At 37.4% G+C, this 26,927-nt stretch overlaps 1 protein-coding gene and 1 long non-coding RNA gene across 5 annotated transcripts; both read left to right on the top strand.

Annotated features, from left to right (window-relative positions):
* Positions 1-12,137: 12,137 nt before the first annotated feature.
* On the top strand, positions 12,138-13,915 carry LOC110881332 (probable WRKY transcription factor 70). Its single transcript, XM_022129620.2, has 3 exons — positions 12,138-12,528; positions 12,736-12,840; positions 12,984-13,915. The coding sequence occupies exons 1-3, from the start codon at positions 12,173-12,175 to the stop codon at positions 13,486-13,488; spliced, it is 966 nt and encodes a 321-aa protein (XP_021985312.1). The 5' UTR covers positions 12,138-12,172; the 3' UTR covers positions 13,489-13,915.
* A 6,693-nt stretch (positions 13,916-20,608) lies between these two features.
* LOC110881335 lies at positions 20,609-22,403 on the top strand. 4 transcript variants are annotated; one of them, XR_002559695.2, is made up of 5 exons: positions 20,609-20,807; positions 20,891-21,089; positions 21,185-21,286; positions 21,570-21,661; positions 22,186-22,403. It is a non-coding gene; the product is annotated as an uncharacterized LOC110881335 (long non-coding RNA). The 4 variants fall into 4 exon arrangements; XR_004870576.1 differs by having other exon boundaries at positions 20,891-21,052; positions 22,186-22,400; XR_004870577.1 differs by having other exon boundaries at positions 20,891-21,052; positions 22,189-22,400.
* The last annotated feature ends 4,524 nt before the right edge of the window (positions 22,404-26,927 follow it).

A 26,927-nucleotide genomic window follows, 5' to 3' on the forward strand; every position in this document is an offset into this window, starting at 1 on the left:
ATCAGTGTTTGGTTCATCAGTTATTGTAGTGAGCAGTACTTAAGATCCATCAGCTGTTAGAATACCACTGTCAAGGGGAAAGCAAAGTGTAAGCTGCTGCTTATTGTTAGTCCACTGATGTGATCCGGTTTTGGCTTTACATTATCTGTTCCTCTGGTAGGGTTCAATCCCAACACATCTGCTTGGATGCAATGAACCGAAATGATCACGAGAATGAGAATCTTTTAGGAATGAAGCACCAATTGCCCCACGGTGGGCGCCAAACTGTTTTGGTCAAAAATCAAGCTAAGACAATGTAACCAAACTTTCTGCTGTGAGGTATGATGCTTGAATTGATAAACAACAATGAGGATCACTCAGAAATGAAATGCACAAGTGACACGAAGATTTATATGAGGAAAAATCCCTTGATCAATGAATGATCTCCGGCATAAAAAACCTCAGGTGATGGAAACTACCGATCACCAACTCAAATTAAACAATAATCGTATTACAACTTCGGATGATAGCGAGCTAAGTACAAGGATCACTATAGTGTATTATGTAAATAATCTGTGAAATTGCTAAGTGTTTTGCCGAGAGCTGGTGAGAGCAGTTGTACGAGTGTGTGTAGCCAAAAAATAGCCAAAAGTGTTTACTCATTAGCTCGCTACCCCTTTAAAATAGAAAAATAACTACACTAACAAACATTCTGCATTCGGTGCAAGTCTTCCACGACTCCATAACGTCCACTTCCAGCCAAGCACGTGCGGAATAAACGTGGAATATTCCCCAGGAACGTTGCCAAGACTAAGTCCAAGCTGCTACTCCTGCAAAATAATACCGAATTTAAAGTAGACAATCATTAGTATAAGGATCCTTAGGATGATCCATGATCCTGATCCTGAAGCACTTCTGAGGATCACTAATTGACACAGAAGTAAGGATCACCAAACAGGATAATAATTGAGGATCACAGGTCATTAAAAAATCCTCCCCTAACACTTAATATTTTTTAGAATAGCGACCTGCCCCCAGTATGGTTACCACAATCCCCTTCGTGTATATCCTGAAGCACTTCTTTGGTTTTGGGATCCTCCAAGCACCTCAGATAGGGTCCTGCAAGAGATTTCTTATACAAAATATCATTTATAATAGTGAATCGTGATACCTTCATTCTAAATGCCTTAGGATTCTCATCCTTTGGGATGTGTCCTTCCTTGAGATATCTTATGATTGGAGCCGTCCAGGATTTAGGATCCTCTTCAGGATACTCGGCACCAGGATCCTGAACACTCATTACTTCCTTATCCTAAGGATCCATCGCAGGATACAGGATATGTAATATTGGTATTTGGGTCCCTTCTGGTATCCTGACTGATGATCCCAGATTTGCCAAGGCATCAGCTTCAGCATTATCTTCTCTTGGTACCTGTTCAAGTGTAAAAATATCAAAATATCCTGCTAATTTTTTAAGAATTTCAAGATACTCGATTAACTTCTCACCTTTAACTGCATAGGATCCATTAAAATGATTAGTAATTAACAAAGAATCGACATATACTCGCAAACTCTTGATATTCATGCTTTTAGCCAATTCTAATCCCGCAATTAAAGCTTCATATTCTGCTTCATTATTGGTGGCAGGGAACTCACATCTAATAGCCTGGGATAATATGTCCCCTGTGGCGATTTTAGTAGTATACCCAAACCTACACCTCTTACATTAGATGCACCGTCAGTATATAATATCCAGGATTCTAAGTTTTCTCCTAGCTGTTGTACTTCTAGGTCTACTTCGTTTTGGATATCACTACTGAAATCAGCTACAAAGTCAGCTAAAGCCTGAGACTTTATGGCATTTCTGGGCTCATATACTAGGTCAAAGGCACTTAATTTCACCGACCATTTAGCCATCCTACCTGACATTTCGGGCTTCCTAAGCACATTTTTTACAGGATAGTTGGTTTTAACATGAATCCTATGTGTTTCAAAATAATGTCTAAGTTTTGTCGATGCCAAAACTAGGGCTAATATCAGCTTTTCTAAGTGAGAATACCTAGTTTCAGCATCTAATAAACTTTTACTAACATAATAGACAGGATACTGCTGACCTTCATGATCCTTTACAAGGACAGCACTTACTGCATTCCCTGATACTGCGAGATATAGGGATAATGGTTCACCATCCTCAGGCTTCATCAATAGAGGTGCGGTTGAAAGATACTGCTTCAAATCCTGCAAGGCTGTTTCATGCTTCTCTCCCCATTCGAATTTCTTGTTCTTCTTCAGGATATCGTAAAATTCCTTGCATTTTTCCGAGGATCTTGAGATAAATCTGTTTAATGCTGCTACTCGCCCTGTTAATCGTTGAACATCCTTCATATTTGAAGGTGACTTGATATCTAAGATGGCTTTAATCTGCTCTGGGCTTGCTTCTATCCCTCTTTTAGTCACCATATATCCCAGAAACTTTCCTGCCCCCTCTCCAAAATGGCATTTAGCAGGATTCAATTTCATGTTGTACTGGTCCAGGATATCAAATGCTCCCTTAATATCCTGGAGGTGATCCTCAGCCTTCTTGGATTTTACTACCATATCATCAATATATACTTCCATGGTGTCCCCCAGTTTGTCTTTAAACAACATGTTCACCAGCCTTTGGTATGTTGCACCTGCATTTTTTTAAACCAAAAGGCATAGCAGTATAACAATAACTACCTGTTGGTGTCATGAAGGCGGTATCCTCCTGATCCGAGGGTTCCATCTGGATCTACTGGAATCCTGAAGAGGCATCCATGAAGGTTAACATCTCGTGGCCAGCAGTAGCATCCACCATTGAATCAATATGAGGTAGAGGAAACTGGTCTTTCCGACAAGCTTTGTTTAAGTCTGTGTAATCCACACATACTCTCCATTTCCTGTTTTTCTTTTGCACCACAACTACATTAGTCAGCCATTTGGGAAACTTTACTTCCCTAATCATCTTACTCCTCAGTAATCTTTCAACTTCCTCTTGGATGATCACATTTCGCTCCGGAGCAAACTTCCTTCTTTTTTGTTGGACAGGCTTGAATGACCTGTCAATACCGAGCTTATGTGTTATAATATCCTTGGAAATACCTGCCATATCCTCGTGCTTCCACGCGAATGTTGACATCCTGCATTTTAAAAAATTAGTCAACTGATTCTCAATATCCTGAGGGATATTGGTTCCTATGAGCACCGAGATATCCGGATTATCCTGATCCAGGATAACTTTCTTTACATCCTGCTCGGAAGCCTCCGCAATATCCTGGGCTCGCATCTTTAATTTCTATGCTGCATTAGGCTTGGTAGAGGATTTCATTGAGGATGAGTAACATTCTTTTGCTTCCTGCTGATCACTTTCCACTTTTACTACTCCCCAAGGGGTAGGTATCTTGATGCACTAATGATAGGTCGACGGCACAACTTTCATGTCATGGATCCAAGGCCTACCTAATATAACATTATAGCAGGATAGGGAGTCCATGACACAGAAGCGCTGCATTGAGTTGACCCCTTCAACGTATACAGGCAATTTTATCTCCCCCACAGTGTTTCTAGCCTCTCCACTGAAACCGACGAGCACAGTGGATTTCAAAGTAATATCCATCGGGGATACATTCATCCTTTTTAACGTTTCTAGTTGAACTATATTAACAGAGCTGCCGTTATCTACCAGTATCCTGCGTACAAAATGGTTAGCAACATATAATGTAATTACTAGTGCAACATGGTGAGGATCCTGAACAGTATCCTTGTCATCACTATCAAAAGTGATCACTTTGTCAGTTGTGAGGGTCGTCATCCTGGTCGGCTTTTCTCCTCTTTCGGCTTTAGCCTCCTTTGCATGTCTCTTGGCCGCAGAATACGAAGTCCCACAAATGTCGGATCCCCCTGAAATAAAGTTAATTATCTTGGCATTTGCAGGAGGTGATGCTGCACGTTAAAGATCTTGACCCTTATTCTTCTTTCTTCCCAATAGGTCCTTCAGATATCCCTTGCTCAAGAGATTGCTTATTTCTTTCCTTAGAGCAATGCAATCCTCAGTGACATGTCCGAAATCCTCGTGGAAGGCACACCATTTGGACTTATCATTCCAATCAGCTTCTTGTTGATTCTTCTGAGGCCACCTGGCTTTGTCTCATAAACCCTGCATAGCATACATCAGTTCAGGTATATTAACAGAAAAACAGTATTCAGATAATTCAGGATATTCCTCAGGATCCTCGTCTTCAACAGCATTCACTTTCTTGCTATCGTTTCTGCCATATGGCTTAGAGTGATATGGTTTATACAAGGATTCTGATTTCCTGTTGGTCGAATCGTAGGTTGTAGATGAATTCATCCTCTCTTGCATCTTCTTATTATCCTCCAACCGAATATATCTTAGAGCCCTGTTCCGAGCTTTGTCTAGATTCCTGCAGGGATTTATTACAAGATCCTGGTAAAATTAAGAATCCTTTTGCAACCCCATCTTGAAAGCCTGCACAGTTGTTGCAACATCAAGATGCGGGATATCTAAGGATTCCCGACTAAATTTATTCACATAATCTCTCAATGATTCCTGGGGTCCTTGAGTTATCCTGTAAAGGTCACTGGTTAGCTTCTCAAAACTTCGGCTACAAGAAAATTGACTATTAAATAAATTAACCAAATGAGCAAATGAAGTAATTGAGTGAGGAGGAACGTTTAAGAGCCATTTTAAGGCTGGTCCTGTCAAGGTAGAACCAAAACCCTTGCACAGGCATGCTTCCTTGAGATCCGGGGGAATAGGGTTGATTTCCATCCTTTCCCTATACTGGGCGACATGCTCCTCAAGATACGTGGTACCGTCATAGAGCTTCATGTTGGGGGTCTGAAATCTTTTTGGGATTTCAGCATCACAAATAGAATGCGCAAACCGGGATATCCTGTGACTGTCCTGGGATACTTCTGGAATTGGCTGGACCACCCCAGGTACACTGGATATCATGTCCTTTAGCTTCTGAAGCTCCCTAGATAATGTTGATGTCACACCTGCATCCTGCAAAGATCCAACACCGTTAGTGGCAAGAGTATTATTATTAGATACATTACCAATCTGAGGGTTCTGGCCATATCCTGAAGCATATCCTGAGCTTCCCACAGCTGATACTCTTACTGAAGAGGGTATCTCAGGAGTATGATTCTGGGAATGACTAGGCACGATATTTCCCCGGTTATCCTCAGTATAAACTGCAGAGCTGAAGTTCAAAGCCCTGGGCTGCAAGGGAGTGATAGTATCTTCAGCAGGCCTACTCAGGCCGGATTTCAAGAGTTGTATCTCTCTCATCGGCATTTGGTTAGTTTCCTGCTACTGCCTCATCTGTTCCTGTACACTACCAAACAAATTTAGAATTTCCTCATTAGAAGCTAAAACAGGACCAGATCCCTGGATATTGCGAGCGGGGATAACATCCCGGGCCACATGAATTTCAGTTCCTTAGGAAGAGGCTTGAGATCTCGGAGGAGGTGGTGGAAGCACCGAACCAGTTGTTACAGAGGTTGTAGCAGACACAGTGGAAGAGCTCATTTTGATCTTGAGGCCATTATAAATAGTGTAGCGAAAAGTTTTGAAAATAGAAAACCAAGTAGCGATTTTGCAAAAGCTTTTAGTAGAAATAGCACCACTTGCCCCACGGTGGGCGCCAAATTGTTTTGATCAAAAATTACCGAAGCAATTTAGCGATCAAATTAGTTAAGTGAGGTAGTGTGCTAGAAAAGTTATTTGCTAGTGGCTAGAGAGCAAAGTGTGCGAAAGAGAGTGAGTGACTTAATCTGATCCGATCAATCTATTTATAGTTAAACGAAAACAACTAACTACCCTATTAAACCGGGATGCTTCGAATATTCCTCAAGTGAACGTTGTAGTCCACTTCTTCCGGGTTCAACGTCTCTCATATAACTGCTTTACCCGAGTCTTAAGGAGAAGAAGTCTTCTTGAACGTTGGAGACTTGCACCTAGGGCTGTAAACGAACTGAACGAACACGAACAAGGCCTTGTTCGTGTTCGTTCGCTAAGGAAATAAATGTGTTCACGAACGATTCATGAACACTTACCGAACGAGATTTTATGTTCGTGTTCGTTCATTAAGGAAATGAGCGTGTTCGCGAACGGTTCACGAACACAAACAAACACAAATAAATTTGGCGAACGCGACGAAGGATAAAGATAGATGGCCCAGAGAGTAGCACTCGAACTTGAATCCCTTATTGTGGAACAGATGTCGATCGTATTCAACTATTCACCGATGTAAATAATGAGAAATGAAAGGGAAATGATGCATAAATAAGGTGAAAGTGGGTTTCCTAGTTTAATTGTTAGGGTAATAAAATAAATAAAAGTTTAATAATATAAAAAGTATAAATAAAATATAAAAAAGTACAAAGATCTTCAATTAAAACACAAACATACAAACATAAACGAACGCAAATTAATGAATGTTCATGAACATGTTCACGAACACGTTTACGAACACCTTACCGAACGTTCACGAACACAATCGAACGAACGAGACCTCTGTTCATGTTCGTTCATTTATCTAATCGAACGAAATTTCTTGTTCATGTTCGTTCGTTTATTAAACGAACGAACATAAACGAACTTCCCGCCAAACGGTTCACGAACGGTTCGCTGAACGTTCGGTTCGTTTACAGCCCTACTTGCACCCCCTAATCTGCATGTGGTTAAATCAGTTAATACCAGGATATCGTAACAGGATGTTACCAATATCCTGATCCGGTATCCTGATCACAAATAAACAATCAAAGCCAGAATATTAGTCAGGACATATGTTCAGAAAATGGCCCATAACAGTAGGGATGGATACTTCAAAATTGCATAAGATTTAAGAAAGGAGGAGATATATGAATGTGTAAAGTTGTGCCTTTGAATGATTTAGGTGTATGTATATAACATATTGAATGCATTTCTTATAATGGATTTGAAGTGGTTTTAAAGGGTTGTGTTAGCCGGTTGGCGAGCCCAATCCGGCACCCGAAGCAACACAGCGTATAACAAACATGAGCATTAGCGATGACGTTTTTAGCGGCCACACCAAATTAGTCGCCACTAATGTTCATAGTCCGGATAGCTCACACAAAGGCTGATGCTGACCGTTGGTTAGTTGGAACAACGCACCAAGGGTGCTTGGCTCGTGACTCGACTCGATGCTCAGCTCTTTGGCTTGACGCGGTGGCTCGTATGTATGTATGTATGTGTGTGTGTGTATTTTTAGAAAGTGGGTGAATTTTTTTATTTTTATTTTTGTTATCAATATTTGTAAAAAAGTTTAATAAAAAGTTAAAATACAACTAAAGAGTTGGCTCAAAGATTTTATGAACCGGGCTCGAGCTTGACTCGGCTCGAAAAAATAGTCGAGCCAAGTTGGCTCATTTAAGTTCATGCTAAGGTGAAAGGATTTCCCGTTTGGCCTGATATGGTATGTTTGTTGATTATTGTTATGTAGAGTTGATGTCTGTTGATATGCATTTAGTTAGGCTTTTATTCGACTGAATGGTTAGTGTTGAATAGATTATGCGCTAGGTTAATTGATTGAGTTGTTGATGATGAATTACTGTCTATTTTGTTCTTGGCAATAATTGAACCTTTGGAGTTGGTGTTTTCTTGTACTTGTTATTTGAATTTATCCTAGATTTGGATTCAAATTACAAATTATCATAAATTTTGAGCACACCAGGCTAATGATTGCAACAAAAAATGTTGTATTGGTTTGTAGATTTATATGTGAATTGATATGCTTGGTCTCTTGTAATATCTTGTTCTTTATTGTTTTTATAAGGAGCCAAGGAGGACTTTAGGATTATGTAACTTGTGCTTATTGTAATTTTTAGAGAGGGCAATCTTGACCCAAAGTCTTCCAAGTGGGTCACTTTGGGTTGCTTTTAAATTATATGGGTTGATTTGTGTAAGATATTTTCACTCAATGGGTCAAAATGGGTTAATTAAAACTCCTTCTCATATATTTTCGGGTCAAAACGGGTCGACAACTTCAAAGAAATGGATCAATGTGGCTTGGTGTCTTAAAGAAACAGGACAAGTTTTGGATCGGAACGGGTTCGGTTCGGATTGAGTTTCGGGCGGCTGGGACGGGTTTTTGTTTCGTTTTGGTCGCTTTTTTGTTCGATTTTTTTAGTTTTTTTGTTAGTAGCTGGGTTGTGTGCATAACAGCCACCCTAACAAATTTAGTAACGAACAAAACCAAGTATTTGTTAGTGCCCTGTGGGAGGTTTCGGCTGCAGTGCTGCTGCCTACTGCCCTTGGTGTGTTCAATGAAGCCGTTTTTAGTTCGATTTTTTTCAATTTTTTGTTAGTAGTTGGGTTGTGTGCACAACAGCCACCTTAACAAATTTAGTAACGAACAAAACCAAGTATTTGTTAGTGCCCTGTGCGAGGTTTCGGCTGCAGTGCTGCTGCCTGCTGCCCTTGGTTTGTTCAATGAAGCCGTTTTTAGTTAAAGGTGAGTATGTGTTTTGACATCCTGAAATTATTTAGTGTTAAAGTGTTGAAATCACTTTTAGGTTGCTTAAATCATTTGTTTGTTATGTTTTATGTAGGAACCAGGCTTAAAGCCTCTTAACGAACAAAAACCACAAGCTATCTTCTTTTCTTTTCTATGAAACAGCTTGTAAAAGGTCCGGTTTCTTCTCAGTACTTGTTTATTTTTTGCATATTAGTCCATTACAGCCTAATTTATTATTAAGTTGTTAGATCTTATCCATTTATGATGATGTTATCTAGTTTCAACTATGCAATTTAAACATCCGAATAAGATTTTCTTGAACGCTGGTTGAATTTTATTTGTTTATTGTTCGTTTATGATAATACTACAAGTTGTGTTTTGTTCCTAACACTACAGGTCATCTCATCTTGCAGGTTACTGGTCTGGCCTGCATCTGTTGTTGTAAGTACATAATTTGTTAACTTGAAAACAAAGGTAACTTGCGGTTACAAACTTATTTGATTTATCAAACACCTACAATTACGGAAATGACAAAAGGTTTTTCATTTACAAGAATAAGCTTAATTGCTCTTTAATTTCACATCTATAACAAACTTATTTGATCAATCCAACTGACTTGACCCGTTAGCATTATTCTTTAGTTCTAATTTCTTTATTCTATTCATTGACTGTTTTGTAGATTGAAAAGATTAACGTAGTTATCAATGAGCTCGTTACGAAAAGGATGAAGATAAAGAAAGATTAATTGGAATATTGCGGAGTTGTGGCTAAAAAGGAAAAGAGATGAGGCGGATAAAGGTGCTATGCTTAATAGGAAGTCGCAAATTGAAGCTATGATTACAACTACGATTCGAAGATAGGCTATAAACACTTGGCTTTGAATGTTTGGATGTTTATTATGTTAGGATAATTTCGGTTATTTGATGTTTAGTTAGTGTTGTATTAGAATGTTTTATATGAATTTGAAACATGAAAAATTGAAGAAATGATGTTATATATAAATTTGGGATTTCGTAATTTTTTCGAGTGTTTTATATATTATTTTGTATTTTTATTGTAAACGGTGGCTAAATGATGTTATATGAAAACGCAGAAAAATGAAAATTGTAGCAAATTTTCATTATAAGCGGTGGCTAAATGGTGGCAATATCGTGGCCAAACGATGGCAATATAAGTAGCAAAATGGTACCAAAACAGTGTCAAAAAAGATGGAAACTCAGTAGCAAACGAGGTGCGGTCGCAAAATTTTTTGATCAAATATGTGGTGGCAAAAGTCAGGTAGCAAAGAATAAAAGCTGTAGCTAATTGGTGGCATTAGGGCAATTGACATGGGTGTTTTTGCCACCGCATTTTCGGTTGCAAAACGGTGACAACAGGGCAGTTTTGACCGTTTTGTGACCGAAAGTGCGGTCACAAAAGCCCTGTTTTCTAATAGTGTGGTGGTGGAGGTCCAACGCGTTAGTCCGCGGCTGGATGCTAGGGTTTGTAACCAAAGAAGACCTCACCGGAACAATCGATCTCAAACCGCAAGAAACATCCGGATGTAGTTGATAGTCGGTTTAAGACTCGATCTCTGGGGCTTAGAGAGCTCAGTGTTCCCGGAGGAGAGGTGGACAGAGATTTCACCATCAGTTCTATTGTTAGATCGAGAGGAAATCAATGATTTCCTACACGGTAAACGTGTTGTTTAGTTACTCTTTTATATTGATTGATTGTTTGTTCTACATTGTCTTGTTTTGTTTGAATTGGATCTGAAGTGTATATGATAGGATAAATTATGCAGTTGAAATATGTAATTGATTTATCTGTTTTGACTTATTGTGTTTGAATTGAATCTAAAATGTATGTGAGAGACTTATTGTATTTGAATTGAATCTAAAATGTATTTAAGAACATGTTATGCAGCTGGAATTTGCAACTCTTTTATTTGTTTTGTTTTGACTTTTTTTGGTCAAGTGGAATTATAAGGGTCTGTTTGGTATAGCGTAATGGAATAGATGAGGGAATGGAATGGACGAGGTAATAGAATGGACAAAGGAATGAAATGGATCATTACATTCCATAGTCTTATTTGGTTACCATCTAGAAAAGGAATAAATCATTACCTTGTATTGTTTCGTAGGTAAGAAAAGAGGAATGAATTAAATCAGCGGTGGTTGGTGGCAGTGATCGGTGGCGGCTAGTGGCGGTGGTCGCGATGGGTGGCGGTGGTCGGTGGTAGCTATGGTCGGTGGGTGACGATTGTTAGCGGTGGCGGCGGCGATGGTCAGGTTTGGCAGTGGTCTGCGGTGGCAGGTGGTGGCAAAGGTGGTCGATGGTAGTGGCGACGACAGTGGGTGGTGGACGTCGAAGGTAGCGGGTGGTGGCCGCAGAGGATGGTGGTGGTGGTTGGCGGAGGGTGGCTGTAGTGGTCGGGATGGCGGTGGTCGGTGGTGGCCGATGGCGGCGATGGTGGTCGATGGTGGTCGATGGTGGTGGCGACGACGACGGTGGGTGGTGGTGGTCGACGGTAGCGGGAGGTGGCCGTGGAGGATGGCGATAGTGGTCGGGGTGGTGGTGGTCAGTGGTGGCGGGTGGCGGGGATGGTGGTCGATGGTGGTGGTGACGGGTGGTGGTGGCGACGACGACGGTGGGTGCTGGTGATCGACAGTAGTGGATGGTGGCAGCGGAGGATGGTGGTGGTGGTCGGCGAAGGGTGGCGGTAGTAGTCGGGGTGGCGGTGGTTTACGATGGCGGGTGGCAGCGGTGGCAGTCGATGGCGGGTGGCAGCGTTGGTAGTCGATGGCGGTGGCGGCGGGCGGCGGTGGCGACGGGCGGCGGAGGACGGTGGTGGTGTTGGTCGGCGGAGGTTAGTGGTAGTTGGTGGCGACGACAGGTGGTGGTGGTTGCAAATGGTAGAGGTGATGGACGGTGTTTGTGACGTAGGTTGAGAGAGGGAATTGAATGGAAAAAAAAAAAGGGAGTAGATGGAATGAATTTCAGGGAATGGAATGACTTATGTAATGGGTGATTCCATTACGTTGACCAACCAAACACATTTTTTTTCATTCCCTCACAATAGTTCATTTCATTTCACCTCCCATTCCTGCATACCAAACACTACATAAAGATTTTGAGCAAATGACATTTGAATGGATCAATTTACCCTTTGTTAACGTGAGGATAACTGACTTTACTAACTCTGTTTGATTCAAATGACATAACTTGTTAGAAAATACTAAGAATTTAGACATAAACTATAATTTTTTAAAGAGGAAGTTTAATACAAAAATGTAATTTACTCTTAAATTAATGTAAACCCTTAATTAATTGTTTTATTTAATTTAATAATAGGAATATTTTTTTGTTAGATCGCCATTTACAAAAGCATCAAATGGTTCATGCTTGCGTCATGATAAAAAAACAAGTTACGTCATTTATATTTACCCAATCGCATGTATGCTAGTGACTACCTACTAGCCTTTGCCAATTAAGGATGACACTAGTATGGCGCGTGGTCGTGGAACTCAGTTTCCAATTTTTTTATTATTTCCTTGCCACTAGCTTGTTTTTAAAAAAATACATTTTTATTACCTTTTTATGATAAAAGTATACATTATCTTTTTTGCTATATTATTGATAGGTGTGGTAACTTGATATTAGATCTCACAAAACCAAATATCATAATGGAGTCTTCCTCTTGGCCGGAAAGTTTACCAAGCAACAGGATCAAAACCATACAGGAGCTTACAAAAGGTCAAGTATTAACCAATAACCTTCGTGAAATGATTGGTCAGTCTGAAAAAATCGAATCTGATATCAAATCGGTCAACGGTGTGGTGGTACAAATCTTGGGGATGTTTGATAATACCCTTTCGATCATGGACTCTTCTAACTTGATCAGCGAACCTCATAATCCAATTAACGATTTGAGACCTCCAAACATCAAGGGCGATCAGAAGCCAAAAGTTTCTGAAGTTTCTGATGAAAGCATCAAGACTAAGACACTCATGAAAAAGAAAAGAGGATGTTACAATAAAAGGTAAGCTTTACATTACATCGTATTTTAACTAGCATAATCCATAATATTTTCCTTAATTTTATGTGTATGATGTTAGATGTAAGTTGAGTTGCATATTTTGAGACTCTCTAATTATCTTATTATTATCAAATTTGAAATTGTCAACCATATGATATTATATACACACATATCAAGTTGCTAATAATTATTTTGTTTGGGCATATGTAGAAAAAATGCTTGGATAAGTACAAATGTTACTTTTGATTTGATTGATGATGGATATGCTTGGAGAAAGTATGGTCAAAAAACTATTCTTAACTCGAAACATCAAAGGTAATATTTATGAAGTTAACTTGAATATTTTAGTAAACCATTTCTATTCATTATTTTTTCCAAATTAAAATTTAGCAAAGATTCAAACGTGATTCGATTTCATAAAGTTACTCATAAGAGATATGTTTTTCTATAATGTGCAGGAACTATTTTAGGTGTAGTCACAAGTTTGAACAAGGGTGTCAAGCAACCAAACAAGTCCAAAAGATCAATGATAAGCCTTCAAAGTACAAGATAACATACAATGGACGCCATACTTGCAATAATTTACAAAGATCTCAAATCATTGTGGAAACTCCAAATCCTAGTGATAACTCGATCCTGATTAATTTTGAAACAAATACCTTTACAGAGAACAATAAAGTCAATACTTGTTTCCCATCAATGGAACATACACATAAAGAAGGTTTTCCTTCTTTAGGTCATCTAAAATGCAAAGAAGTTTCTTCATATGATTATCATACTCTATGGGATCCAACTGTAGGTCTCTCACAAGTTTCATCCAAGTCTATGCCTTTGATGTCATATGGAGAAGATTATGAAGTTTCATACTCGCCAGGGGTATTTTCATCAACATGTAGTACACATGACTATGAGAATGATACGACTGAAGGCCATGATCTTGATGATTTCTTCTTTGATTTTTGAGCTAATTACTTTTCACGACATTACGTAATTTTCAACTTATCAAGTCGGGGGTCTCACTGGAAGCAGTCTCTCTATTCCTACAGGGTAGAGGTAAGGCTGTCTACATCTTACCTTCCTTCCTCAGACCCTCTCTTAGCTTTGCTATTGGTGGAATTTACTGAGTATGATGATGAGCGTGATGTAATTTTCAACTTATAAAATGCGTTAATAGCTCAATTTGGTTAAACTTGAATTGTCCCCTTTTCATAATGAGACTAATTATTCAAGGCAGCGCCTACTTTGCATTTAGGTCCCCATGACACAATTCAAGTCATCATGTCGATAAGTCGATTGTGTATATTTATTGTTGTTCGCTTTATTGTATATATTTAGTCTGTTAGTCTGTTACACCTTTTTTACACATTGAAGTATACAATTAAAACTTAAAATTTTATATCATAGTTTACTAAAAGAAATAAACTGTTGCCATTTTGGGTATATTTAGTACAATTAGTGATTCCAACATATTTTTATATTATATAATTAATGTAAAAGAATCACTTTGATTTGATAGGTTATCTTATAATCACTTCCTTGCAACTCAAAAGTTAAAGTCGAAGGAAAATAGGACTTTACGCAAGTCTATCTGTTGCCTTTCTTACATCTACCATTGTAAGAAAAACAGACTTTTGTTGAAACCTAAAATCCATATGTTCTAATCACCCGAGTAAACAACCATGGAGTGTGATTCTCAATATTTTAGATGTCGCAAAATCTGTCATAGAAGCAACATGGCACCATCCACGTAAAAGGCGACTAGCTAGAAAACACCATCTCCGTCGATCTCATGCTCTCAACTTTGAAGGAAGGAGGGAACCTTTAAACATTATGGTTTACAACTATCATATAATGTTTGTGTTTTATGTCGTCATATTCTTATAGGATTTCACCACTTGACATGATGCGGAAGCACAAAAATGAGGGAATACACTTTTTGAGATTATTGCTATGTTTTTAAATCAATAAAAATGTTACATCAATTCCCCTTTTAAGGAAAATTCTAAGTCAAATTTAGGAAAACCAAAACTCACTACTTGTAAAGAATTAAACAACTAATTAAAGGCATCAAAACATAATCAACTAAAATAGAGAAAACTAGGGAAATAGTTTTATTTTGATGAAGAAACTCGAGCTCGGGAGCTAGCAACTGGATATGACGGTTTATCACAACGTCTGACCCATTACTCTTTTTTCATTCATACTAGTAATAAGACCCGCGCACATTGGGGCGCGGATACTTCGTAAATATCGAATGGATTAGTCCGAGCGTTATGTGATGTGTTAACCATATGAAAACGCACGTTTTGACGTATCCGATTGAACTCAATGTATCCTATAGTTGCATTGCGATTGGATCAAAACATAACGTAAATCAAATTTATATCATACAATCATAACGTATTATGCGCGACCCGACTAACTCGAATTTATATCGTCAAGCCAAAAACTCTCGAGGGGGTCAAAGTGACATTTACAAAGTTCATAAAAAGTTAAGTGGTTAAAAATTGCATTTCCTAAACTTAAGGGCTAAGAAAGGGTAAAGATAAAATTTGATAAAGTTTTGGGGTAAGAAGGAAACTATAACAAAGTTGGGGCTGAAAAAGAAACTATCACAAAGTTGGGGTGTCAAAAGCAAACTATTTGTAAAATGGAGTAGTAGTTTAGAGACTAAATTTATCATTTTATGAACCTTTGAAGGTAGCAAAGTAAGGGGCTAAAATTACAATATCATGAAAGTACAGGGGGATGGGGTGGCAAAGCCGGTGGGGTTTCCACCGACTTTGTCTTTTAAGATAGTACAGAATTTGAGTAAACTACCAAAATAGTCCCTGAGGTTTGGTCACTTTTACCACTTTAGTCTAAAACTCAAATCTTTTGAATATGGATCTCTATGGTTTCAATTTTGTTGCCATTTTCATCCAAAAGCAAAATTTGATCAGATTTTTAAGCTAACATCCAACTTTTTTGTATTTTTCCTCCCTTTTAATGAATGGCAAAATGGTAAGATTTTTTTAATTTATTATAATAAAACGTTAACAGACAATTTTGCCCTTCATTAAAAAGGGAGTAAAAAGATTTAAAAAAAACTGGATGTTAACTGAAAAATCTGATCAGATTTTGATTTTGGATTAAAATGACAACAAAATTGAAACCACATAAAGAGACTCAGTTTCAAAAAATTTGAGTTTTTGACTAAAGTGGTAAAAATTAACAATACTCTGGACCATTTTGACAGTTTACTCTTCATATTTTAAAGTTCATAATTTCTAGATAAATAAAAAGTTCTGTGCATTTTAAGGTGAATAAAAATGTTACATACTTGCATCAAGTCCCCTTATCTATATTTTTTAAAGGTCATAACTCTAGATGAATAAAAAGTTCTATGCATTTAAGATGAATAAAAATGTTATGTACTTGCATCAACTCCCCTTATCTATGTAAATACGAAAATGCTAGCTTTTATCACCCCAACTTCATCAATTTCTTCTTGGTCCTTTGCAGCTTCTTCTCGACGTATATCTCTCTCTTTGACCAAATATCTATTTATATGAATGTATATATGTATCGGGTTGGTCATACTGAATAGAGGAACGAGAACTTTTTTATTGGGGATCATCATAAGACTCTCTTCTCTACCTGCTACCTAGAGTGTCCAAATAAATTTATTCTAAAAATGTCAGATTACTTTATTAAAATCAAACAAATTTTCGTTGGTCAGGGATCAGTGGGACCCTATTGACAGCCCTCTAGTCCTGAACTTCTACCCGTGGTTATACACATGTGTTGTTTCTTTTTCTTGCTAGAGCAAAGATGGCTGACAATGAGGTGACCAGTGGCGGATCGTTAATTTTTGTATAATGTAACACCCCGATCGCGTAATACAACAAATCGCGGCGGAAATATCGGGGAGTCACGTTACAGAAATTGTTTCACAACACATGGTATTTAAAGTTTTGTATTATTAGAATAATTGTTTACATTCTTTTGGAATAAACAGAGAACAAAATACACATAACTTGCCTTTCATGTTTTAAAGTTACTAAGGCCCGCGTCCATCCTATGTGAAGTAAGCAATGAATCATCAAACAATAGTTCCTGAAACATTGTGAAAAACAGTCAGCATAAAAAGTTGGCGAGTACATAGGTTTTGTGTGTCAAATTCATGTCTTTGAATTCATATTGCAATACCTCGTTCGACTTCGAGAGTCGATGAGTATAATTCTTGAAATCAAAAGGTATTTGATATTGCAATATATTTTATCAACTTTACAAGTTGATATAAGTAAAACAAAACCTGGTAGCCATGAATCTTGACTGATAACATTTGTTTTGTAAAACCGAGTAGTAATTCGTCTTTGAAAGAAAACTTTGTATGGTTTATATCTTTAAGTGAAAATCATTGCGTGACATTGTTCAAAAACCATCCGTTCTTGTTATAAACCAATTGTCCATTGTACGTGTCATCAATCAATCGTCGGTGTTATGAATAAATCGTCTGTGTTTTAATTGTGAAAACTTTTGGTCATTCTTTAATGAACACATTCAAACCTGTGTGACTCGACTATACCACCCATGGGGTATCTTTAATAGACCCTGAAAGGTCTCTTTAACAAGACTAACAAATCAACGAATGATTTTTAATCAGAAACAGTTTCTGCCGTTTCCCAAACTACCCACCAAATCCAATGAATAGCCTAGTAACGGGATTGTCAGTGTTATGGTACCATAACATACTACTGGTCGGCTTGATCAAAGCTAATGAATGTCATTCGTGTTATGGATAATGCACCAACAAGTTCGTTCACATTATTGAAATTGTCGTGTTTTATATAAACCATAAACTTTGTTTTTGAAAACTTGAAAACTAGTTTGGCACATATGAGTCACCCCAGAACAATTAAAAGCAGAAAAGAGGGGAACTATGTACTCACTTGGGATTGCAAAGAGCCCTTGAATCAAGTGAAATAACAAGGCTTCAAACGTGTCCTAATGTGTCGGATACTATGTTAGAGTAATGGTACATAATCGGGGGAATCAGATAGAATGAGGTCTTGTAAACCAAATGAGTGTTGGAACTCATATGAAATGGTTTAACAAAGTCTACATTCTGATTTGGAATGAAACCTAAGTGCTTTTGACCCGTTGTGACCCGTTAAGATAGTTTACGCTACTTTAACGTGTTTACGCAAAAGTATGGTCGGATGGTCAAACTAATCCTATGATAAGTCTTACATGCCTAACTATGTTTAATAAAGTTGCAACATCAGTTTATATGTGGAAAGGTTGGTTACATATGCTTAAAACGGATTTATGCGCAAAAAAGGGCATTTTGGTCATTTTTAGGCATGTAACTATCGACCTATCATAATACTAACCAAACGATGTGACCATAAGGTATAACCTCAGTAGGTTATTCCCTATACAACTATGGTCACCTACATGAGTTTGGTCGGATCCTAAGATCGACCAAACGGGTTGGATTCGAAAGTCAAAGCGGTGGTCAAACCGCTCGACTTACGACCCTAAATAAGCACTAAACTAGAAGTGACGAGTTAAACATGTCAAAACATGTTTAACTAAGTTAAAAAAACTGATTTGATATCAAAATTTAGTGTTTTGATACCTAAAAATGGTTTCGTCGTAAAATGCATTTAAGGTGCATTTTTGACCGAAACTTTGACTCGTCACTTCGACTAGTAAACGTGGTAATCAGTAGGTATAATCACAAGGGATTATAACCATCGTCATTACGATCATGTTGCAAAGTTCAATTGAACTTTGACTTGACCAAAAATGGTCAGAACCGAAAGTCAAACTGTTTGACTTTTAGCTCAAAATACCTAAAATAATTGAAATAGACTAGGATGAGAACTTACTTGTGTTTGGAAACACATAAGATCTCAGGTGGGAGGCCTCCAAAAGATGGAAGCAAGCTCCAAGAATGTGGGAGAGAAGAATTGAACGAATGAGCAAAGAATTAGGAAGAATGGTTTGCTATTTATAGTTGTTCTTGTGTTGTAAGATCATGCCATGTGTATTGAGTGTTCTCCAAGGATTTATAAGATTGCAACAAGTGTTTGGTTCAGGTTTCATGCTTGTTCATCACACATACTTGGTCCCCAAACATGAAAACTCTCAAAACAAATCAATGTGGAACCAGCTGAATGCTGGAAAACAACATTCTGCCCAGCAGAGGGGCTCGCGCCCCGCGACCAGAACAGCCAAGGGCTGTCCCACCCCACCAGGCAGTTCAAGACAATTTCAAGATTTGTCGAAACAGGTCTCTGTAGCTTTTTTAATGAGTGCTTGACGCGTTTAACCCCCATTAACCCAGAATTCAGGCTTTATAAGGACGTTAAAGCATATGGGACTTGAATTATGCCCGAAAATATCATGGATGTTGATTCATTCGGTTATACGGTCGCGTTTTTCGCTTAATTACGACGAATGCTTTAACGTACGCGAAAACGACCGAAATTACGCAACAAAGCATATTTTTGCATTCTTATCACTAAAATATAATATTTTAATGACTACCATTTTGGATGTGTGTACGTGTTTTGTACTAAGAAATACGAGAATCGGCAGACTTTCGCAGTTTGACGCAAATAGTCCCTGAGATCGAATAAGCATGTTTTTACCATACCGAACCCTTCAAAACTTATTTCTAAGTTATGTAAAGGGTATTTAGGGTATGTTTAGCTTATGTCATTATTCTGGAGTGTACGTTGCGTTAAACTGATTTCGTTTGCGTAACAGTTTACGTATAACTTCCAGAAAAGCTTTGAGGGGTTGAAATTGTACATGGACTGAAATGTGTGAATGTCACATGTAATTATACAAATCCCGGGAATGAAACACAAGATTTCATTGGATTCGAAATTGTTCAGAATTGTACGATAGTTGTAAAGGCACAAATGTCACATATAAGGCATACATAAAGATATTGCAGGGTTTCTAAGGTGAGCTTTGTTTTTTAAGAGGTAAAATGTTTGCAGTTTATGGAACACATCTGCAGACATCTTTAGAAGAAGAGGTGAACCAAACCTCTGCAGTTTGCAAGAAGAAGGCTGTCTGTTTTTAACGTATGTAGATTTCAAAAATAAACTGGTGGTGGAGTATGGACGGTGGTGGTGCGTGGTAGTGGTGGACGGTGAGTGGTGGTGGTGGACGATGGGTGGTGGTGGTGGACGTTGGTGGTGGGTGGTGGACGTTGGATGTTGGTGGTGGGTGGTGGACGGTAGTGGCGGTGATAGACGATAGTGGTGGGTGGTGGACGATGGTGGTGGACGGTGGTGGTGGTGGTGTTTAACTCTTTGTAGACCTTAGAAGATCTTAGAAGTGGCTGGACCAAGTCTGGACCAAAAAGAGCTCGTGCAGACGTTTTTTAATGAAATGTTTTCGGAAAAACAAACAGTCTGCAAATGGCAATGTCTGCGCGTGGTCCGGGCGGCGTAGACAGAAGAGCCTGCGCTAATCTTTTTTTAGAAAAACAAACACCGCCTAAATAAGCTCTATGAATGTGTAATTCCTTTTCGGCCCTCGACTTTATTTGTCTTTATTAGTTAACTACTAAACTAGGAGGATTTTTCTATGCTTTGTGGCGGGGTTTGAGTCAATATTGGTTCGGTTTATTAAAGTAACAATACCATGCGATACTAACACTTAGTATAACAATCGACATGTGTTTTACATCGATTAAAAACTATAATACCGAATACTGGTGTTATTCGATGAGCACCAGTTCGGTTCACCACTGTTATAATACCAAAAAATATTCTACTACAAATACAACTCTATGTTCAATAATTTTATATTGTCGTGTCGAGAAAACCATAATAATGAACATGATACCGGTATTGATGTTCTTTAGTCGGTGTATGTTCGGTTCGTGACGTGATGATAAAGAAAAAAAATCTACTATATATTTTATAATATTAAAACCTATAAATAAGTAACAACTTTGAGCTTGGGTTGGTTGTACCCTTAGCTTTGAGTGTTTTTCAAAAAAAAAATATAGAATATGTGATTGTGCTTTATACACATGTCCACACATCTATGCAACACAAAGTCTGGGAGAGAGATATAGTGTGAGAAACGGAGAGACAGGATGGGGCCAGCCACCACTGCCGGTGGCGGAGCCACGGCGGATTTGTCGGCGTCTTCTCAGCATCGGCGAGTGTTGTACCCCTACCTATAGAGTAGAAGACAAGGAATTCGGTGAGGCGGTGCGAGCTAGGGTTCTGACGTGACTCCGGTTAACTCCTGCACGAATTCCGGTAAGCCTCGATTCAGTTGTATGTTTATTTTTCAGTTAGATGGGTCTATCTTGTGTACGTTGAAGCTATTTTCGATGTTACAGGCCTCCAGTTAAGCTCCGACGACTTCTCCGGTTACCGATCTGGGTCTGCATGTTAAATCTTAAAGATTAGTGGATGACCCGTATCCGGAAGTCGGCGTGGGTACAAAGGACGGCTGGCAACAGTGGTTGCTGGAACTTATCTTGATTCAAGAACTGATATGGGTGTTTGTTTGATAGATGTTAATCAATTAATCAATGGGTTCTCCCTCATATTCATTTACTTGAATGACAGTAAAATGTCTTGCATTTTCACAATATCTTAACCTTTTATTTATTAACTTTTATGTTGTATAGGCTGAAAGTTTAAGTTTTTCAAGAAAATTGATCAAGATGGTGAGAGGGAAGACTCAAATGAGGAGAATGCTGAAGTTGCTTTGATCATCTTCTCTCCAAGAGGTAATTAACCTTAGGTGATGAAGATATATAGTTCAATAATCCACACTATCTTTCAAACGGTACTCATTCTAGGTTTAGTTGTTTTAGTTCCTTGTTCCCACATTCTAAATTTGGGTACAATTTATGAGATAAAGTTCAAGTTGGGAACCCCTTTGTTAAACCAACTTAAAACCGATTCAGTTAGGAAGAACCTATTCAAGGTTTACTTTCTTTTTTGATCAATAACTATCTTGAGCTTAATTATGCGTAACATATTGCTTATTTTTGTTATTTTTATATACAGGGCTTTAGCCTCGTCTCTTTAGATCAAGTGCAAGAGAGCTTATTTAGATTCATGTGCAAGAGTGACAATGATAAAATAAACTAGCAAAAACGGTATGAATACGCTTCACTTTGGGGGCCATTTATTTATGAGTTAATTAATTTAGGTTATGTTTCTACCTTAAATGGGTCAAACTAAGTTTTAAGAAAATGTTTTTGAAGGCTACCCATGTATTCAAATTCAAAAAGACAACAATTTAAACCTATAATATTTTGACCCGTAATGTAAGATATTTATTTTTATAAAATCTTTTAAGGGCAAGTTAAGCTTCAGATATGTTCTTGGTTGAAACTGGTACAATTTGGGTGCCCTATTGAGTAATTTTAATATATGCGTGATCTTAAGGAAAAAGTTAAATACTTAACTATTCTTGTATTCATAGATGACACATTTATTATTGATAAAAAAAAGTTCCACAAAGCGCTTGCGGGTCAATTTACATGACCCGACATGCTTGACCTGTTACTAACCCGACCAACTTGCCACCTCTAAATCACACACATACATATTCGTGCGTGTTTTGTGTATCTACCACTCTTACTACCGTTTTGGTTTCTTTTCTTTTTTTCTATTTCAGCAGGAGTTTAAGGGTCGTACTGCTCATCATTTTACTTGATTTTTGCCTCTCAAATCTCATGACTACACCTGTATAACCAGCCTATTAGAGTTTGTTAGGAATATTTTAAATGACATAAACAAATTTGTATTTATTGGTTTCAAGTATGTAGCTAAATAGAAAAATGAAATATAGAGTTGGTTCGGAACACTTTGGTTGATTTCATGTAACATTGAAGACTCAAAAAACTAACTGTAACATTGAAGCTCTATGCCATGTTTTTCCGCCGCCGCAACGCGCGGCGGGTACAAATTCTAGTTATTACTGTAAAAGAAAAGGTGGACGATATCATCTTATATAAAAAAATTAATATAAATCGATGTTACACGATACCAGTACCAATGTTTTTCAAATTATATTTATTTGGTTCGCCACGACAAAGAATTAAAATAGTCAACTATATTTTACTCGTTCGAATAGAACTTTTATCGAATTGTAGATAAAAATAACATGATATTACACTACTAAAAAAATTTTTTTTAATGAATTTAGATAAAAATAACTATGTTGTCACAACGGTATATTCAGAATATTATAAAATGTTATATTACATCACCAAAGACATAACTTTGATAGCATGTATATTTGTGCTTTGACCGCTTGTACATTGTTACTCACAACTTAGTTTTGAGTTTATTTTATACATAGACGTAGATAAAAATAAGTGTGTCACAAACGACAAAACTCAAAGTTAAGTTTATCAGACATTGTATTTTAAAATATATAAATGAAAAAAAAAACATAGTTATATAAGTGAAAAAAAAAGAAAACATAGTTAAAAGTCATTTTAATAATAATATTACAATATTAGAATAATAACAAAATATATCACTGACATAGTATTTTAATGTGTAATTTCATCGTAGATAATTCACTATAAGGGGACGGGGTGCCCCGTTATGGGCTCAAGATCACGTGTGAAACAATAGGAAACACCGCCGCCATCACTAATCATCACGTGTGGTGATGATAACGCGTCGTCTTCATCACGCGTTATATATTCAAGTTGTTTTGTTGTGTTGTGAATGATTTTGATGATGGAGATGAGTGTGTGGTGAGTGATGGGCATTTCCACTAAAATTCATCACTAGTGATGAAATAATGCTCGATGACATGGCGGAAATTGATTGGATGTTGTGAGTGATGAGTGTGTGGTGAGTGATGGGCGCCTCTACCCCCTAACCACTGGGTTATGCTCACACGTTGCGATAATTAGGTTTCAAATATTTTTTTATTGTGACGTAAATAAAAGCATGCATATTTTGAACTTTATAAACACTATATTTTAAAAGAAACAAAATATGTAATATTGATGGAAAATCATAAAACAAGTACCGACACCGATTCTGATAATTACCGATAACGGTACCGGCATTGTTCAGTTGATATTTGTTCGGTTTGTTTTGCTACTGGTACGGTACCAGCAATTAGTAAGGTTCACGACACAAAAAAAAATTGAACATAACTTGTTTTGTTACAGCAGTCGTACTCAACATATTTTAAAGGATATTTACATTGCACAAAAGTCATCTAACATAACCCAAAAAATATAGTTGTGTAACCCAAAAAAGTAAAGTTGTGTGTGAAATCAATTGAAACCATAAAAACAAATATTAGTATCAGTTTCAATAGTACTAATACTAATATCGATGTTACCCGCTGGGGATTGCTTTCTCTCGTCACAGAACCCTTATGATACCGACACTCGATATAGTTGACAATAGCAAAAATACTCTATTTTGAGCACAACTCGATTTAAACAATTTTTTTTTACCAGAATGTCGAGAATAAAAAAGTTAAACACAATTGCTTTTTCAAATTTCTTTTTTTAATTCAACGGACACAAGTTATCAAAGAAAAATCAAATTACTAAAAAGTTTAATTGGGTTAAAGTCGTATATTATATATGGGTGGGAGTTGGCTACAAAGTCCATTTTTCCTACAAAGTGTACAAAGTCATAAAACACCATAATTTCAGCCATAGAACACACTTAAAACCCACAAATAACAACGTGAAGATTACTAAAATGTCATACTTGTGGGTTTTGTGTTGTGTTTTGAATGATAAGGCTTTGATTATCGAATGACTAACATTAGTGTGTTTTATGTTGATTATCATGTTGTGTTTTATATTCATAGTTCTATGATGGTGTGTTTGAAGTTTCTGTGGACTGTTAGGGTTTGGATATTGTGTTTTAGTGATCTTGACTCTGTTTTTGTGGGCTTTGAGTGTGTTTTATGGCTGAAATTGTAGTGTTTTATGACATTGTACACTTTGTAGGAAAAATGGACTTTGTAGCCGAACCCTACCCATATATAGTATAAGGGGTGGAAATGATAATTATAAAAAAAGTAAAATACAGTTCCAATCCCTGAAGTTAACACCCGCTCTCAGGTTCAGTCCCTATTTCAAAAAAAAATCAACACTCCAGTCCCTGACGTATTCAATTACTCACAATTAAAACCTTTGACCATACCGGCATTAGTTGACTGTTAAATCTTTTAATTCCAGGGAGGGCAAAATGGTAAATTCACTAAAGTTAGAAAGTTATGCTACTAATACACCCCCAATCTTCTTTTGTAAGATACAATACATTCCCCCATCTCCCCCAAACACTTCGGTGACTCCACAGCTCTGGCGAAGTTCCTCCGATCATCTTTCAAATGAGGCAATACACGGTCATTTTGTTCACATTGCACGTCGTCGGTAAGATTTGACTGGAATTTGCGTTTTTCAAGTCTGTTTATGTTTGATTCCAGTTGGGTTCAGGGTGCAGGTGACCAGGACGTACGTCAGGATCCAGTATTGGGTCCTCATGAGGAATGGCAGGGGGTTCCGGGTGGAACTCTGCTTCCAACATTGGGGGTAGATGTGTTGCTACACCTCTGCTATATATATATATGATGCATATATAATATATTAACTGTTGTTGATGATTTGGGTGGGGTTGATCAAATTATGGGATTGAATGATGATCACCTAACTAGTAGGTTATGTAGAACAATTTAAAAATGTTATTTTGGATAACTGATCGTTTTTTGTTATGAAACTCTGTTAATGGTGAAATATAATGCTTATTTAAACTATATCAGTTTGAGATGTATTAGTTTGAGATCACTGGAGATTAGTTTGAGATGTATCAGTTGAAGTTTGCAGCATATCAATTGATATTAGGATCAAAGGATATTAGTTGAAATCGGTGGATGCTTGTTTATGTTTTATGTGCTTAGGATCAGATGATATTACGTGCAACATATCAGTTGAAATTTGCAGCATATTTATGTTTTATGTGCTTAAGATCAAATGATATTAGTTGAAGTTTGCACATAAGTAGATGATTTGAAGGGTGTTTAGGATAAATGACATTGATGGATATAAGTACATGGTATCAAATGACATTGTTGCACATAAGTAGATGATTAGAAGGGTGTTTAGGATCAAATGACATTGCTGGACATAAGTAGATGGATCAGCTGGACATTGCTGGACACAAGACCTGTAAACAAAATTGTTTGTTCGCTGCACATAAGTAGATGGATCAGTTGCTGCACATAAGAATTGTTGGTTTGCTGCACATTAAGTTTTGAAATTTGAACTACACATAAGGCATTGAACATGAAATGCCCAATTTGACTTACTTATAAGTTAAACACCTGCTACACATTAAGTTTTCTAATTGTATGCACGATTGAACTTGGTTATAAGTTGAACATGCATGATAGACTATGTTTTGCACTATTAAGTAGGATTTGTCAATCACTTAAACAGGGAGCATACATCTTGGCAGGGATAACATAGACTGTTTGACCAGATAAAGTCAAACCCAGTTCCAATTATAAGTTGCATTCCAATTCTGGTTACATGTGTTGATCTCTTGTTGTTTGTTGTGTTAGTACCTTGATATTGTTGTTTAATTTTCTGGTTACATTTGGTTTGTTACTAGATTAGGAAAAATGTTTGAAAATTGAGGAAAATTGAGAAATCATACTGCAGGGACTGAAATTGTAAGTAAAGTTTTGGGGGTATTTTAGTCTTCTCACAGAAATACTAACGGTCAGTTAGTTCCAGGGTTTTAAGTGTGAGCAATTGGATACGTCAGGGAGGGACTGGAGTGTTGATTTTTTTGAAATAGGGGCTGAACCTGAGAGCGGGTGTAAACCTCAGGGCTGAAACTGTACTTTACTCTTATAAAAATAATAAATTCACAATTCATACAAGCGGGGGAGAATTCGGTAAGTATCGGTTTTGTTTATTATGTTATGGTATGGTATGGTATGGCATGGTATGGCATGGTATCAGCACTCGTATGTCAACCAAAAGACAAAACCCGATTAATAAAGTCGCGATATACCTAAAAGGTTATTGATACGTATTTACATCGAGCGAAAACCATAAAAACGAATATTAATAATAGTTCTGATAGTACCGATACAATGTTGCTTGGTTGGAATCGATGTGTTACCAAAAGTGTTGGGATGGTATCAATTCGGTTCATCGTCACCGGTACCGACACTTGTTATGTCTTATGATATAAATAAGATACTCCACTGCAAATACAAGTTCGTTTTCAATGAAATTTATACCAGAAATCATAAAAGTAAATATTGTTACATGTACCAAAGATGTGCAGACGATATCGGTTCGGGTTTTCACGGTATAGAAAAAAAATATTTATATTCAACCCATTTAACTTTTAATAAAC

Source organism: Helianthus annuus, chromosome 10 (genome assembly GCF_002127325.2).
Source record: "Helianthus annuus cultivar XRQ/B chromosome 10, HanXRQr2.0-SUNRISE, whole genome shotgun sequence".
NCBI lineage: Eukaryota > Viridiplantae > Streptophyta > Magnoliopsida > Asterales > Asteraceae > Helianthus > Helianthus annuus.